We start from the raw sequence: 17,359 nt of genomic DNA, 5'->3' as shown, positions 1-17,359 counted from the left end.
CTCGTTCTGGTTTGGAGCTGAATCTGCAGTCTGGCCGCTGGCCACCGCACGCTGCCTCAGTGCACTGTAGTCAATTTCCTCCCTGGCCCTTTGTCTTCCAGCGATGGAGAAATGCAGCACTGCGGGCCGCAGTCATATCTCTCTCTCTCTCTCTACCTCCCTTTATTTCTCCAATCTGTTCATTCCTGGCCTGCGCTGGTAATGATCCCGCATTGATTTTCCCCCAACCGATTTTCTGAATCATTGCTGTAACCCCGGGGCCAGTTGTGTCTTAAACCTATTCATTATCAGTTCTCCCACAGCCTTTAGCAATCATCGTTGTCACACACGGCCCAAGGACTCTAAAGCTCTTCCAAATTTACTTAGATGGCTGTGGCCAGTCTGAAACTCCCCATTATATTTATTGAGATCAGATATCCTGTAGACATTTCACACTCATTATAATACTGGAGGATTTCAGTAATAGAAGCATGAATAAAAACATACTCTTGAGGTTTAAAAACATTCCTTATTGAATGTAAAAGGCATTATTATAATTAGAATTATGGAGTAATTTTTTTTTATTATAATTTTTAAAATGTTTTTTATTTAATCCCATTAAACTCCAGTTAACATTATCAAAATTTTAAAGTCTGCTTGGTTAAGGCAATGTCAGGTGGTCCACTTTTAAATCAAATTAAAATCACTACGAAGTACTGTTCTGTTTCAGAGATCAAGCCTTTTTTTTTATTAGGCTGCTCTACGTTCAGTTTACAGACACAAATACACACCTAATTTCTCTGCTCTTTTCAGTGAGCTGCAGGAGGAAAATATGAATATAGTTATGATATACTTTGGTTGTCTTCAGCAGTAAGTGATGTACAATCATTTGCATTAAGTGATCTACATTTATAACTGAAATGGGATAGCATCAAAATGTAATAACGCCTTCTTAACCTTTTTGAGGACAATTTCCCCTATAACATGAAAATGGCTGGAGGAGGGACGGTGACTGCAGTGCAGTGAGGTGTTTTTTGCAATGGCTCAGGCTGAATGCCCTGGTGCTGTGGCAGCAGGGAGGTCAGGGTACTCATTTTGCTCAGGTCACTGCCCTGGTGAAGGTGGGAGGGAGGGAGAGAGGGGGGAGGCCTAGTGGTCCAGTTCACCTCCAGTGCTGCTGTAGGCTCAAATCCCACACCCTTCAGTCCAAGAGGGATAGCTGTATGCAGTAGTTGACACCGAACAAATATGTTTTGTTGATTTTCTTTTCTTTTTTTCTTTTTTTTTTTGAACAATGCAATCAACTGCATTGATTTAGAATAAATGATATTATATCCAGTGAAGTGAGATATTCAGAAGATCATTGTCCATGTCCCCACAGTTTATCAATAGATCAGTCTAATTCTCACTGAATCATTGTAAAATTAGAGGTTTAACAAAGCCCTAAAGTTTTTTCCAAACATTTTCTAGACATTTACACCCCTAGAAATCACACTGAGCCGACACTGAGCGTGGCTGTAGGGGGTGGACTGAGGCTGGATCGCACCAGGCAGAGGTAAATCACAACAAAGTCTGGAGACTGGCAGTAGCTGCTGCTCTCAGCGTGGCGTCCATTATGCAGTTTTAATCAGCGCTGCAGAAACATGTGTTCTCCAGGCAGAGAGCCAGCAAAAATCTCCAACACTGACCCCGCCCGTTCCCTCACCCAGGCTGGCTGTTGATTGGTGGGATACAGCAAATATTTATGGGTGCACCACTGAAGTTATGTTGTCAGTCTGTAGTCAGGTCATGCCCACATTAGATGATTAGGGTCTAAGCTGGAATTTTCTACAACAAAATGAATGGAATTTTCAAAAACAAAGCACAAAATAAAACAAAAAAGAACAGCACTTTGTGGTAAACAAATCGTTCCAAAGCAGATGTATTCCCCTCTCAATATCACTTGTAAGGAGTCGATGTAAGAATATTGCTACAAGCCATCTGACATTGCAGCATGTTAAACTGATATCATAACTTCACCAAAATAACCCCCACAGACCTAATGAGGTTAAAGTTACAGGGAACATACTCCCCAACTTCCACAAGTGAACGCAGTTCTGGGTCATAATGAAATGTCTGACCTGTTTTGGTTGAAATTCCACAGGGATTAAACTCCTCAGCAGTGTTCTCCCCTGTTTAAACATCCCTGTTCAAACGGCTGGTTTCAGCACCTGTCCCTTTAAATGACTATGAGCCACAGCTCACTTCAGCAAGAGAGCCCAGAAGTGAGGAGCAGAACCTCTGTTTTTTAGCCGTTTTTGCTTGGTTCTCTTTTTTTCTCTGTTCTCAGTTTGTTTATTTCTCATCCGTTATGTTTGTGTTGGTCAATTTAACCTCATCTTTGTGCTCTCACATAAACACTGGTCTAGCGCTGTGATAGGAGACACTCTTCACAATTCTTAGCATTGGGTACGTACAAAAACGGACTGTTTGGCCTTGTTTCACAGGTTTTGGGTTGGTAGGCTCTACATATGCTCAGTGTACACGTGCACTGAACAAGGAAAGGATATTCCTCCTTTAAGATACTTCAGCAGTGGTGGCTAGAGTTTGAATAGCTGAACCCCATTAAACTTTTTTGTGCACCACAGGATGCAATATCACAAATGCCACTTATTAATATCATACAGTAATCCAATGTATACCTGCAAAACCTTTATACGGGCATGGTACCAACTAAAGAATGATAGATGATAGTGGCCCATACTTGCTAAGGGTCATTGGGTCTCTGATAGCCTTGTGTCTTAAACTGACTGTACTGGCTTGACATGAATTGGGCATGTAATGTCTTTACGTGCTTCAGTATGCCAGGTGTAGGATATTTATTCGTGTTTGGTGATGCAGAGGGCACCGTTGGGTCAGGACGAAGATGTATGGAGTGCTTTATTTTTAGGCAGATAATAAGCTTGTGGGTGTTTTTTTTTATTGTGTGTATGTTTGTGTGCGGGTGTACTTTCCTTTCATGATCACCTTCTGTCTGTCTCATGTATGCAGTAATCATACATGATTTGTAACAACTTCAATGTATTTTCTTTTCAGACGTCTGTAACGGTTGTGTCCCTTATAAAACTTTATGTAGTAGTTCATTGCACTAGTGTTGTCACTCCATTGAACCTCTTCACTTTGTTATGTCAGTATTTGTAATGCTTTTGTGTTTGTGCATTGGTCTGCAAAGTCATTTTCAGTGTGCAGGGACGCGGGAAAGTGCTGAGATTTTAAGCATATGTTTATAAGATGTGTACAGTAGCATAAAAACGCATTCCTTTTTTGTTTCCCTTGTGAAAGTCAATGTAAATTATATGTTTTTGGAACCACTAATTTGCATTAAATCACAACCACAGTAACACCTAATTTAAATTATATTAAATTACACTTAAAGTATACGTAATCATGTTATTTTTGACACTGTTCTAATACTATTGAAGTGCATTTCTGAGAGCTGCCTAAACAAATTCTAAAAATAATAGTCATTAATATAAATTAACAAACAGACCTCAGGCAGGGTGTGTTCCTGCCTTGTGCCCAGTGATTTCGTGTAGGCTTCGGACCCACTGCCACCCTGAAATGGATAAGCGCTTACAGACAATGAATGAATGAATGATCTATCTTACACTATATATATTAACACTGTATTAGAAAAGTTGCACAAGTAACATGACTAGAATACACAGTATAAAGTTTAACTTTATATAATTGAAATTATATATTCATAATTTCGTACAAATTAGTGGTCCCAAAATAACTTATTTATTTATTTATTTTGGGGATAAAACAACTTGACGACTTGAACATTATGGAAATGACCTTTGAAGTTTTGTTTTTCTATTCTTTTGATTATTTTTAAATTTATAATTGACAGTTAAATATTCCTGAAATCTTTTCCCTGTTCCCGCATCTCTGACTTTTTATTCTGTTGTTTTTTGTATCATGGCATGCTCAAGTCTGTGTCTTAAGTTACGACAGAGAACAAATATCCACTGTTGGATATTTCAAATATTAACCTGGATTCTATTAGTTAACCAAAGCCGAAGGCTAGAGACTTATCTGCTGTTGAAGGAATAATCAACCTGTGAGTACTCGCTACTGAAACACTGTAGATTTCATGCTCCAATTGTTCGATTTAATGCACCTCCAAAAAACTGGAAGCTAATCTGGGCCACGGAAATGTAGACCCTCTTTATTAGTGTATCTTTACTCTCTTCAGGGTGTAATTTAATGGAATGTAGTCTTTTCCATTTCCAGAGCCAAAGGCATGTTTTGGGAGCATTACATACTGCTGCTCAGAAAAGACAGTGGGCTGTACTGATTCGTGCTGTATTCATTTTCAGTTCAGGATTGTACCAGGTCTAATATTTACACCTCACTGTTCCATCTCCCATCCCACCCTCAGGCCGGCCCTACAGCCCCCGTAGTGTTACTAAAGTCTGACCTGAGGTACGTATGCATACCAGAAGATAGCTGTCCAAACAAATTTAGACAGAGGTCAGCTTGACTGCATGACAGAGCTTCTGAGGCACCTAGCTATGAGCTCTTAATACAATGGCCTGCAGTGATACTCCTGCACCTGCAATGGGATCACTTCGGGTGAGAGTCGTTAAGACGCTTTGCCTTCCATGTTCTCTGCTGTGTAAAAGCACCAAAGAGGTGTGTTTGTGTAAGATAAAGAAAGTTACAGTCACTGGTATACTTTTTAAAGCATTTAGACCAGGATATTTTACTTTATCTTAAAGCCTCAGTCCACTCATTTTCATGCATTTGTTCATAGAGAATGACACATTTGAGATATTTAAATTATTTTCTCTCCGTTTCCTTCCGTTGGTTTTTAGTGGCTCCTGTAACGTCTGGTCTGCCACAGAACCAATCAGATTAGTGATATATTTACGTCACTCCCCTCAATAAAGACACTGCTAAAGCCCTGTTGGGATTGGATGATTTTATCGGGGAGGCAGTTATAATGGTACATTTTACATATCTCTTCAGCGATAAACTCTTGCATCTGAACTTAAACCGAAACTGGACGAGTGAGTTGCCTTAAACACCCTGCCCTTAATATTACTACTGGTGCATTGCTGAGATTCTGGTATTGAGAATGGAATGTGGGCCCTGGCTCTGCCTGCCCCTGATGGGTTTCTTTCAGCAGGTGGCACTTTCTACAGAGTGTTTGCTGCACTCGAGCAGCATAGAGCACAGGAGATTTTGGAGTGTTTTATATATTTTATATACTTATTTATACACTATTTACTCATTTATAATAATGAGTGGGCAGTGGCTTTAGGTGTTCTTTCAATTAGAATTTATTCACTGTCATCCGTAACCTCTTACAAAACAGGCAAATGTCATGTGTGTGAGGGTTTGTGTGCATTGGTGTGATGCTTATTGCACCGAGTGCCCATCAGGTTGAAAACTGTATTGTGAATGAGATTGTTCTAGCTTCTCAGAATTCCCAAAACATTTAGGTACTATCACTGTGTGATTAGCCTCATGGCCTAATCCAGGTTTTTCTCTGAGAAAAATGTGAATGGTGTTTTAAAAACCACAGTTCTGCAGAAACACCTTAGACCCAGAGTTCCTGATAAGGGCAAGGTGAAAACAACTTTAGGGGAACAGGTTTCTTCAATTTTACCCTTGTTTTCTGCTCCTCTTGCTCATTATGGCTCTTGCTGCATGATCTGTTTGCTGGGGCTCTCTGAGGCATTCTGGATCATCTGGCAGCAAACACTGGGTTTCCCAGCAGCTAGAACAACCATTATAGATTGGGATGCACTGATCATAAATTTTTATGGCAGTTTGGGATGACTTTACATGGAGTGTACTTCACTGACTCCTTTTATGTATGGCAAAATATTGTTAAACAGATTAGTTAGTTCCTGGTCAAACGTGCACCCCTAGTTAGAGATATTCATGCTGCTCTCTGGGTCAGTTATGTTTCATTACTAACTCACTCACTCACACATACTACCCATTTCTTCGAGAGAGAGGGAAGCTTACTGGAGCTCAAAATCATGTCATTACTGATTCATGCGCAGCGCCTGGATGCTGGGTATGTACAGAGAGAGGGAGAGAATGCAGCCAGGCAGAGAGGAAGCTCTCTGCATTAATGTTATGCCCTACACACACTTAGGACCATTGTTGCATTTTCCAAAGCCTGTGGTTCCTATTAGAAACACCTTTTTGTGAAATTACCAGCTAATTTTCGGGCTTTATAATAGAAAACCAACCATGGACCAAGCAAGTAGTGCTGGGTAGAGTGAAGTAGAGCAGGTACCACACAGTGAAAAGCCCCATATATGGTCACACTAATTTCTGATTGACATTTTTGCTGATATTTATAATCAAAGGTGGGCAGTCAGCTTTAGCTGGTAGAACATGCCTCTGCAAAATACATACTAGGACATAACAGAGGAAATGTGTTTTAAAAGTATAACCAAGAAATAATAAAGCTTAATTAGAGGCATGTGTATTAGTCAGTAAGGGTTACATATCTTAATTTGACCCATATAATCTCCAACACCTCTTAAGTAAGCAAAATGGCCATTTCCATGTTGCTGTATCTGTTCTATGCCAAAATCTCATTGAGTTTAACAACAGATTCACAGTGAACACCCAACCCCCAAAACACACACATGTTCAAATGGCATGAATCAGCTGCAAGACTCTGCTGCTGTACCTTAGACCTCATACCAAACTACCCACTGTGGGACTACACCTCCACCACACACTAACATCAACCTCACATCATAACTGGTCAGGGCTAAGGAACATGCTGACCCAGATCTGTCTGCTGTTACCCAGCATGCCTCATTGCCTGGCTCCTATAGGCGACACATTAGTGTAGGAGTTTGGGTGACAGTCATTGGTGCAGCGCCCACTCTGTCCCAGAAGCAGACACACACACAAACACACACACACACACACACACCTGCGTCACTCCATGGACTGAAGAAAAGACAGAATGGCTGACAAACGGACAGAAGGACTTTCCAAATAGCTACCGTTCTTCTTCCTAATGAGATTTTCTTTTTCTTTTCTTATTTCAAAAAAAGTTGTTTAATGAATTTTTGCTCATGGCGGATGTGTCAGTGTGGGGGGAGTTCTCTTGTGTCTATAAGGGGGTGTCTATGATGTAATACTGCTGCTTTTCCTTCCTCATCCACTCCCAGTGAAGACCATGTGTGCATTGACCACGTCCAGACAAGATATCGACACTCTATTATCAGTCACATGGGTGTGTGAAGACATTGAAACTAAAATTGATCATTCCATAAAGGCATTTAATGAATTGATGAAGCTGGATTCAGTAGTAGTTCAGCCATCATTACTGCCACCTCCTAGTTCTACACTCACTCCCCATTCTGACCATACAGGAGCACTGGGTACTTCTACAGTTACAAACTTCAGTATATCTGTAGCTCTGCATACTTTTTTGCCCCCTTTCACAAATCTTCAATGAACAGGACCACCACAGAGCAGCTATGATGTGGGTGGGGGATCTTTCTGAGCGCTGCAGTGAAACTGACATGGTGGTGGTGTGTTAGTGGGTGTTGTGGTGGTATGAGTGGATCAGACACAGCAGTGCTGCTGGGTGGCCCTGTGGGGGCCTGACCATTGAAGAGCAGGGCGTTGAGCAACAGATGGACTACAGTCTGAAATTGTAGAACTACAAAGTGCCAAACTATATGTATACAGTTAATGGACAGTGAGTGTAGAAACAAAGAAATGGTAGTAATGTGTGTGTGTACATATGTTGTATATTTTCACTGTAATAATAAAAAAAAACATATATATATATATATATATGTATATATATATATATATATATATATATACACACACACACACACACCATTGAATCTAGCATTATCAAAGTAGCCAATTATCAGTCCAGTATTCTATAGAAAGTGTAGATTATCAATGACATCACTTGGAAATCCTAGGAAATGGATGTGGAAGGAAAGTTCCCAGGTGTTTTTGGACCACGTGAAGCTTGTTTTGTTCCGTAGTTCTCTCCTTATACAGATGCAAATATTTTGAATTCATTGGAAAGTTCAGTATCTAAAAACTCTAATCAAACCCTATTAAGGGTTAAGACTACAGAAGGAGTTGTTTTGAAATACCAGAAAGTTTCACTTGGTCCAGAGCGCCAGATAAGAGGCTGCCTGCCTCAGTGCTTTGATTGGACAGAGCTCTCCGGCTGCTGTCTGTCTGACCCGTGCGGTTGTGTCCTGTCCGAGACTGGATCAAACACCTGGATGCTCAACTCGCTGTTTTTCCCCCCTCTTGAGCACAAGACATTTCTCGAGTTACACATCAGGTGCTTCATCCACCTGCTCCACAAGTGCCCTACCTTCATCACAACTGTATGTGGCTGCCACTAGTGGGAGCTGTTTAAAAAAAATACTTATGTGGCATTTGAAAACACGAATTTTAATGACATATTTCATAATTCTCATTTTCCTGTTTTGTCCTTGTCTCTGTCTCTGTCTGTCTGTCTCTGTCTGTCTGTCTGCCTTTGTGTTTCATATACACTTGTTTCAATATTTTATTTGATTTTATTTTTCCCTTTCTTGTTTGCTATATTCTTTATAATCTTATTTCTTGGTGATTGTCTGACCCTCCTCCGACCACCTTTTCAAACCCCCTTTACCTGATGACTTCTGAAACATTCACTGTCCCATTTCTTACTTCTCATGCTCAATCTTCCTGACATCTAACCACTACATCTAAACCTGTCCATTTCCCTAAAAAATCATCTCCTCCTAAAAACATAAACCACCCTCCCTGAAATCACCCAAATGCCTGTGGTCTCTGGAATGGCATCTGTAATGTCCACTTACACCATCTTCTGCTCTAGCCACTGGCTATGAGAAGTCCCGAAGCCTGAATAACATATCAGGGATGACGGGGGCTCCCCTGCGACTGACACCCGTTACCCCCATCAACAGCTCCCCCTACGAACCCTATGAATCTCCTGGCCCCCTTCGCCGATGCCGTTCCCCAATTCCTTCCATTTTGTAATGCAGCGATAAAGGATGTGTAGATGAAAAGACAAACCACACCAACTAGAATCATCCCTTGAGAGATAGGCCACAATTACACCATGAGACAACATTATTAACAAGTGATAATGATAATAACTCTTCACAATGCAGCACAGTTGCTAAAGCTTTGACTGGACTTTGGTGGGTAGGGTGGTCAGTGTTGTACTGGGTTGGTTTGGGTTAGGGATGTGGATACATTTGGATTGGGTTGGGATTGAATTGGGTTTGGATACGGTTGGATTAGATCTGAGGGTGGAATTGGGTTGGACTGGATTAGTAGGATGGAAGGGTTGAACTGGGTTTATGGGATTATGGTATTGTGTTAGTTGGGTCAGGTTTCAGGGAGGTTAAATTACATTGAATTAATGAGACTGGGTTGGATTGTGTTAAACTGGTTTTGTAGGGTTGGGTTGGACCTGGTTTGTGGAATTGGGATTAATTTGGTTTGTAGTGTTGGGTTGGGATTTACTGGATTAGGACTTGAATAGAATGAAGTTAGTGAGGTTTGGTTTGCATTATACTGGGGTTGAGTGGGTTAAACTGAGGGGATAGTAGGGATTATGTTGTGTTAAATTAGTTGAGTTATAAGGATCAGGTTTGGTTAGGTAGAAAACGGTGTTCACTATGTCTTGCCTTTACATGGATTTGGGAATGGTTCCTGACTCAAAGTGCTAAAGCAATTAAAAGATTCCGCAGAGCTTTCTCAGTAACTGAACTCTCTCATACACAGCTTCAGGCAATATTTCTGACTGGCAACTATAGAAATGTATGTGCTGTTTGAATTCAGCAATGTTATGCCTTATTGGAACTGTAAACACCATCACATAAAAAAAAAAAAAAACATCGATCATTGCTCAGTGATGAGCATTCTGTAGGTTACTAATATGATCAATTAGAACATTTACCCACTTAGTGAGACAGTAGGTGGCATCTCTTGCCTGATTGCTGGAATTATAGAGAACATACACCATGATGCAGTAGACTCGAGGAACAAAAACTGAGAGCCCTGATGCACCACTGTAGGCCTTGAAGCGAACTTGCCTGATAGCAAAGCTTGGAATGATGCAGTCACAGGTCTTAGAAAACTCAGTAGTTGTAGTGCATGCCAGAATACACCACAGAGAAGAAGCAAGTAGTGCATAACTAAAGAACATAAAGGAGATTCCCCTTTAACCACTCGACTTCTAAACATCAGCAACAATTAGTATAGCTTTTTATTGTAGTGGTCTATGCTACCCATGTACGCAAGGACACTTATTCATCAGTCAGGATTTTTGTTACTTATTGATTGTTACCGTGAACATTGTTATTATCATTATCATGATGAGTGTTATCAGTTTGAGAACAGTGGAAGACACTGAAATCACATTTGTGCAATACAGACTCTACAGACTCTTATGACCGCATCATAGAAGCTAGAACTGGATGCTTAAAACAAAAGTCAGTCCTATGAAATTTTAAAAAAAGAAGCGATGTATGGACATTATTTGAAGAAATACGTGGACTATTTTTATACAAGGCAATAGGGACTGTAGATAGGGGTAGGGATTTGGGTGGAAATCTCTTTGGGTGGAGGTTCAGAGAGGACCTTATCAGATATCAGGTAGATATATGTATATCTGCTATTTAGCTCTTGCTCTTAAGACTGCTTTGAGACTTGGATTGGCCCTCCTTCATGAGATGAAAAAAAAAACAACAAAAAAAAAACAAGACCACTCTGTTATTGTTATGGACAGAGAACCAGGAAAAAAGAGGAGCCATCTTCTCAAGGGCCTATGATCTTCTGCACTGCTTCAGGACCCCTCCCCCTCTTTTATATACTAGTGCATGAAGGAAATGTCTTAATCTCTTCTTCCTAGGTCATTCTCGCATAAATATGACATATCAAGTGTGGAGCTGAACTAGAATCTTCCCTCCTTTGTGAACTGGACAGTGGCTTCTAGGGTTCCCCATCAAAGGAAGCATCCCACCAGCTCCCTTCATTGTCTTTCTCTTCCTCCTCATCATTATTCATCCCCACATTAGGGCCAAACGTCCCACTCATAGATAGTGTGATTCTGACCATTTTGAATGCAGTAGATTTTAAGTTCAATCTTTATTTTCCTTCTTGATTCCTCTCTTTTTTTTATTTATTTCCTCCCTTGTTCTTTCTTCCCCTTTTCCCTCCATTTCTTTTTGACTTGCTCTGTCTCTTGGATGCTGATCTTCCCATTCCATAAAAAAGGAGGGAACGTTGAATGGATGCTGGACTGACAGCAGTCAGTAGGAGAAGAAAAAAATCGAAAGGATCGCTAAACGAGAAAAGAGTGACATAAAGAAAGTGAGAGATAAGAAAAGAATGAGAGAAAGGGAAGTATTTTGATCACATTGATCTGCTGCACGTCTGTGACTGTGGTGCTCAGATCTAAGACTGTGTCCACACTCCTTAGAGAAACCTTCACTGCAATGGCAGCTTGTTTTGTTTTGGGTTTTTTTTCCTCCATTTCAAAGTCTGTGAAGATGAACATGAAGAGACAACAACAAACCTGTAACTGAACAATACAGATGAAAAAAGTTTAGCTCGCTTTGTGATTGTAAAGACATTTTATTGGTCACCTTGCAGCAGAAGCATTTTTTATCCTTGTGTTAATCATTGATGCCTTTCTAGGCAACCATTTCTAATGCTGTATATGTAAATGGAGCTGTGTGAATTTATTTTTGTATTTATGAATATTTTAGTCATTTCGCTGCTAGCATATGTATAGCGAGGGGTTTCTATTATTTGCTATTGTCATGTATGTCCCACATTTTATTTGAAGTCCTTTCACTTCTCATGCATGAAGAAACAGAGACTGGAGTCAGAGTTGAAAAACTTTGTGTACAGATATACAGAGCTTAACAATCAGTCATGAACAGTGTCCCAACTACGATCTGTTATTAGAGAAGGCTAAGGCTCACTTCTCTGACCCTAGACTACATACAACTTTATAAAACCTCAGGCCATAGATAATCTATGTTTGCAGTGATCAGTGTAGCTTTACTTGATGCAGCTGCATCAGTCTCTTTGAAGGGAATCCTCAGACCATTGTGATCACCAGAGTGAGCGAATAAGAGAGCATAGCACTGAGAGCTAAAAACAGTAGCTGAGTTAATTAAACTGTTAGCTGAAGATCAGCCTTTGTTATTGTCAGCTGTACATTCAGATTCTTATTCTCTGGGTACCTTTATACATTAAGGATGTGCACATTCACATGCGTCCACTGCAGAGTAACTTAAAAAGCTTAACAGATAGAACGAACAGGGATGAAGAACCAGAATAGAGACACTTAGCAAGTTAGCAGTGTAGCTAATCATGTCCCTGCTGTTCAGATTAAGCTCACTCCATATCAGACCTCTCTGTTTTTCTTCCTTACCTTATCCACTTCATCTCTCCATTCCTGCCCCTGTTCTCAGGCCTTCGACAGGTCTCAACAATGTGTACAGTTTTAAAGAATGACTTTGTACTTCATGAATGCATGGTTTTCTCCCTTTTGCGAGCAATAAGGAACCTGTCTATAAGATCCTTAAAAAGTATGTTTTGATAAGAGAACTGATTTTATCTAAAGCTTTATGTATGTGTATATTCATATGGGTGTGTACATATGGATGGATGAATATTCATATGCACATACATATTAACAAATTGCATGTCAGGTTTTTGAAAATGACAAACAAACAAAAAAGCAGATTGGTGTTTTGTGGCCAATCTTTTTTTGCTGTTCTGACTAAACTCCTAAACTGCTGAAGGGGAGGGGCTTAGTTGTGCATGCTAAGATGCTATTGGGTGGCAGAGACCATTGTAACTGTAAAACGGGGTTGTTTTTATTTGGGGCTATGACTGAACTCTGTAAACATGCTGTTTTTGTTTCTTTTTATTTTTTTTCTCTTGTTAGTACTCAGTGGTCTTGTTAATCACTTCATGATTTATTCTTTTTTTTTTTCATCTTTTCACAGAGAACTATTCTGAAAGCCCAGTGCTTATCAGATATATGCAAAAAGAAGCTGTAACTGTGAACTAATCTAAAACAGAAAACTCCACTCCTCCTTCCTTTCACGTATGCATTCCCAAACGAAAACCTGACCCACACTTCTTCCCAGTTGCTGTAACAGTGCTTCTCCTTCCTGACCGATTTCTCCACCCTCTTGTCCAGTCTCAGTGTTTGCCATTGTGTCCTGTTACCATCCCACCCAGCTCTGATCTTCCTTCAGTATGTGGAAGAGATCATGTGTGCACCCGCTACATCTTTATACATGTTAGTGGGGGGTGGGGGGTGGGGCAATACTCCACCAATTGGATACTAGTAGCAGAATCACTCGAGCCTACAACGAGGGCTAAATTGATGTAGCAAAAGCTATTTTAGGTAAGCAGAGAGACTGTTGGTCACTTTAGTGGAATTAGATGAATGTTTACCTGTCCTAAGGTCATTTAGCTTGACCTTCAATCACTCTTTTGGAGTTCAAAGTCTCTGACCTTTCCTGCCAGAGGCCAAGATGACAACTCGTGTTCTCACTAACCCAGAGAACATTTTTTGTAGAAGATACATCTGTTCTAGGAGGGAGAGTAATCAGTGACGATGATGCTACTACTGCTCTCAGCAGTGCATGTTGCCTCGCATACTACTGGAATGCTTAGTGCTGCATCCTTGTGCATCTTGTGGTTTTTTCTATATGCCTATAGTAGCTATATTTCCCAGGGGTAGAGCTAGGCTGGGCAGAGCAGGAGGAAAATCTTCATCCCGTCTCACAAAAGAGAAGGGCTGCATCCTATTAGTTTGTTCGCTTATTATGCTTGTAGTGTAAGCAGTCGCTACACAGGGCAAATACCATGGCAAATGACACCTTACTTCTGGTTTATAATATAATTATAATAAACTGTCATTTATACTGTATTTATATATAATAATTATCTAATATTTCTTGATATGAGATTGGTGTGAGAGTATTCCACTTATTTCTAGATTCTAGACATTTTTAATTGTTGAAAGTGATTTTATCTGCTTGAAATACTATTGGAAGACTATGCTACTATTTCATAGTTAAGTTTAATAATATTTATCACGACTCAAAAGTGTCCGTAAATGTGAGTGTGTGAATGTGTGAATGTCTGTGTGAAGGACTGTGTGTATTCCAGCCTTGCACCCAATGATTCCAGGTAGGCTCTGGACCCACTGCGATAAGCGGTTACAGATAATGAATGAATGAATTAATGAATGAATGAATATTTATTTAAAATAATTTCACTCTTTCTGTTTAAAATGTTGAATAATCTTCTAACTTTGGCACAGCAATCTCCTATAGAGAAATAATAGTTATATTCAGTTGTTTTAAGGTGGTTTCACTTGCCATGGCATCATTTTTGCAGTGCACCCCTTGGCTTTGGTTTTAGAATACAGCAGAGAAGACAGGGAATGTGTTTCGGTTGAAATAGATCAAAACTCGTCACTCATACTCCTCTCTGTCTCTTGTCAACCTATATTCCTCCCCTGTCACAACTCAGGTATATCTCTCACTCTCTGTGGGTCTTCCAAAAAAAAAAAAAAAAAAGATGTCATTCAGAACAAAAGAGAGAGAGAGAAAGGGAGGAAATGAATGAAAATGGATTTTTCTGTCGGCGCATGTGCACTTGGAAATATGAATGTGCTGTTATTCGTCCTCATCACCAAAAACAAAGTCTTCCTTTTGCCCACAGTGTCCTTGTACTTTTTTTTTCTTTCCTCTGTAAGCATTCAGTCATTCCCTCACAATCAGATCTACATTTTCTTTTACTTTTCCTTTGGATTTCATTGATTTTATTTCTGCTCTCCGATGTCCTGGATGAGAATATATCGTTATAAAAAACAAGAAAGATGTGTCAGAACTTCAGAAACTATGATGTGGATTATACATGTCACATGAGCGTGGAAACAGGACTCGAGATGAACGAGTGCAATACGGACAGATTGTATGAGTGTGGAAAAAGGAGTGTGTGTGGAAAGAGGATTGTCGACAGAGAGGAAGAAATATCCCCTCCCCTCCCTCCCCCCCCCCTGAGAAATGGAGAAAAGGAGGACAGTTTGGGGAAGAAAGAAACGAAAGGAAAGAAAAAGAGGAAAGGAAGGAAGGAAGCTGCTCGCTTCTCAGTGTAAGGATGAGTGTTTGGTGTTGCTTCCATGTGCGTGTTCTTTTGCTCTGTGTCTCCATGTACCGTGCTCAACTGTGTGCTTGTCGTGTTTTTTTTTTTTTTTTTTTTTTTTTTTTGTGTAAACTAATTTAACTTTCTTTCTTTTAATTGTGTGTTTTAATTGGTTCTCTTTCTTTTTCTGCTGTATTCACATTCCTCACTGTGTGTCATTCTCAAACACTGCACTTGTTTCTCTATTCCCTATGCCGTGGGCAGAAAATGCTCTATAAGTCTCTCCAAAGTCCAAAACTTTGCACTTCATAGGGAATAGGGAGCCATTTTGGGATGCACGCTTTTCGTTGTTGGTGTCAAGGGGCTTCACTGAGCCTTTTTCGCTCCCTTCTGGTCAGTCCTAGAGGCCCCTAGTCCTGCAACATGGCAATCATTTGGCCAATCAGTGACTGTGTTTTTCCGGATTCAAAAATGATGTTAACCCACCTTTGTCAAGCAGATCTTGTGGCCTTCAAAGACTGGAGGGTGTGTGTGTGTGTGCTCTACACAGACATGTGTAAGAGAGAGTTTTTGAGCTTTATGCATGTGTTATTTTTTCTCTTTCTCTGTGCTAAACAGGCTTCTGTGAGTGTTTCTAACATTTACAGTACAAGCTTTTTTATTTCCGCTTTTTCCTGCACATGTTAAAGGAACAATTCTGTGAGAAATCAGATTTCTATGATTTTCTATTTTGTCCAGATGTGGTCACACAGCTGAGAGGTTTGGTGTCTATACTTTTGTTCCTTAGGTCAGTGCTGGCGTTACGAGCGAGACAGTACTCACCCACGTCTTCCCGAAAACCTCTCTCAACCTGCTCATATCATGTCCAGGTCTTCATAAACTTGTACGATATTAAAAAATAAACACTCTTAACACTAATATAGGAAACAGTTGCCATGCAAGTGTATGGACACTACAGTAGATATTTTTATTTAAAAAATTCACCAGCTCGTTATAAGCTCAGAGAGTCCATTTTGAATGCAGGGGCATGTTTACGGCTGGGTTGGAATCATCACAGGAATCATCTGCCCATCCAGTGAAAACTCACTGTAGTCGTTGTCGGATACCCCCCATTTGTTATCATCACGTACACCCCCATCCCCCCCGGCCCTAACATTTAAAGTAGACCGTAATTGTTGCTTACACAAATAATCCCCACCCAATTGTGATATCCTAGTAATGCCTCTGTCAGCATCTGTTGCCCAAAATGACTGACAGCTGTGTTTAGACAAACAGTGTAGTTATATTCACAGCCAGTGTGTCTTACACACCTGGCGATGCAGGGATGGAGCAGTATACACATTTACAGGCAGATATTTTCCTTCTAGGAGTCATGTACCATGGGGTTGGACAGTCTGAAATCCCCATCCACGTTTCTGTTGTTTTACACTTTGCCCATTCACATTTCTATTGGTTGATATACCCCCACGGCATCTGAAAAGTGTTTTGAAACTAAAGTTGAAATGGTTTGAAATTTTTTCAGTGGTCTGTTCTCTGTAAACAGAGTTGTTTCTAGTTCAACAAAAGCTAACGCAGCGTCCTAACTGAAATACACTGTTTAACAGTGTTTCTAATGCTGCAACAGCCTCTATGGTTTAGGCACTCTACATCCTATAGGACAATTTATGATTCTGCATCGAATTTACGGCACAACCAATGCATAGGTCCCGCATATCTGAGACGCCTACGCCGTATCCTAGGAGGTAACCTGATCCGCAGCTCCCCGGAAATGTAACTACGTGTCACAGTGACGCAGATGTAGATGTAAATGACTGAATAGTGCACAGTCCAATGAACATGGATCATGTTGGGAAGAGATAACTGAGGAAGCCCAGAAATATGAACTCCTCTTCTCCACACTAAAGAGGCTGCCAGAAGCAGGAGATTCACAGCAAGAGATTTCTTCACCTGTTTGGACCTCATGGAACAAATAATATAGTCGAATAACTTGAGGGAAATATACAGATGCCTCCAGGAAAAAGAAAACTGCCTACAAAGAGCAGGGAAGTGAAAAAAGTGTCTGTGTTGTATTTGTTTTTTCTGACACAGCATGGAAACTATGCTCTGTCACAAATAGCCCCCTACTCCCTTCATAGTGCACTTTACAAATTATAAAACAAATACTACTACACCACTG

The 17,359-nt window shown here is 40.3% G+C and overlaps 1 protein-coding gene across 4 annotated transcripts in view; it reads left to right on the top strand.

Annotated features, from left to right (window-relative positions):
- kcnc3a (potassium voltage-gated channel, Shaw-related subfamily, member 3a) overlaps positions 1-17,359 on the top strand; it is an 89,754-nt gene that overhangs the window by 66,597 nt on the left and 5,798 nt on the right. For 2 of the 4 annotated variants that reach the window (XM_066641580.1, XM_066641579.1), the window contains exon 5: positions 8,867-9,328. The exons of 1 other annotated variant lie outside the window; for it this stretch is intronic. In XM_066641580.1, coding sequence (XP_066497677.1) covers positions 8,867-9,030 — 164 coding nt within the window. In that variant the 3' untranslated portion in view covers positions 9,031-9,328. Of the gene's footprint in view, positions 1-8,866; positions 9,329-11,277; positions 13,951-17,359 lie in introns of those variants that run through there. One more of the 4 variants, XM_066641582.1, reaches the window with a different exon arrangement.

Source organism: Hoplias malabaricus, chromosome 13 (assembly GCF_029633855.1).
Source record: "Hoplias malabaricus isolate fHopMal1 chromosome 13, fHopMal1.hap1, whole genome shotgun sequence".
Taxonomy (NCBI): domain Eukaryota; kingdom Metazoa; phylum Chordata; class Actinopteri; order Characiformes; family Erythrinidae; genus Hoplias; species Hoplias malabaricus.
This window is presented reverse-complemented; position numbering and strand designations above follow the sequence as displayed.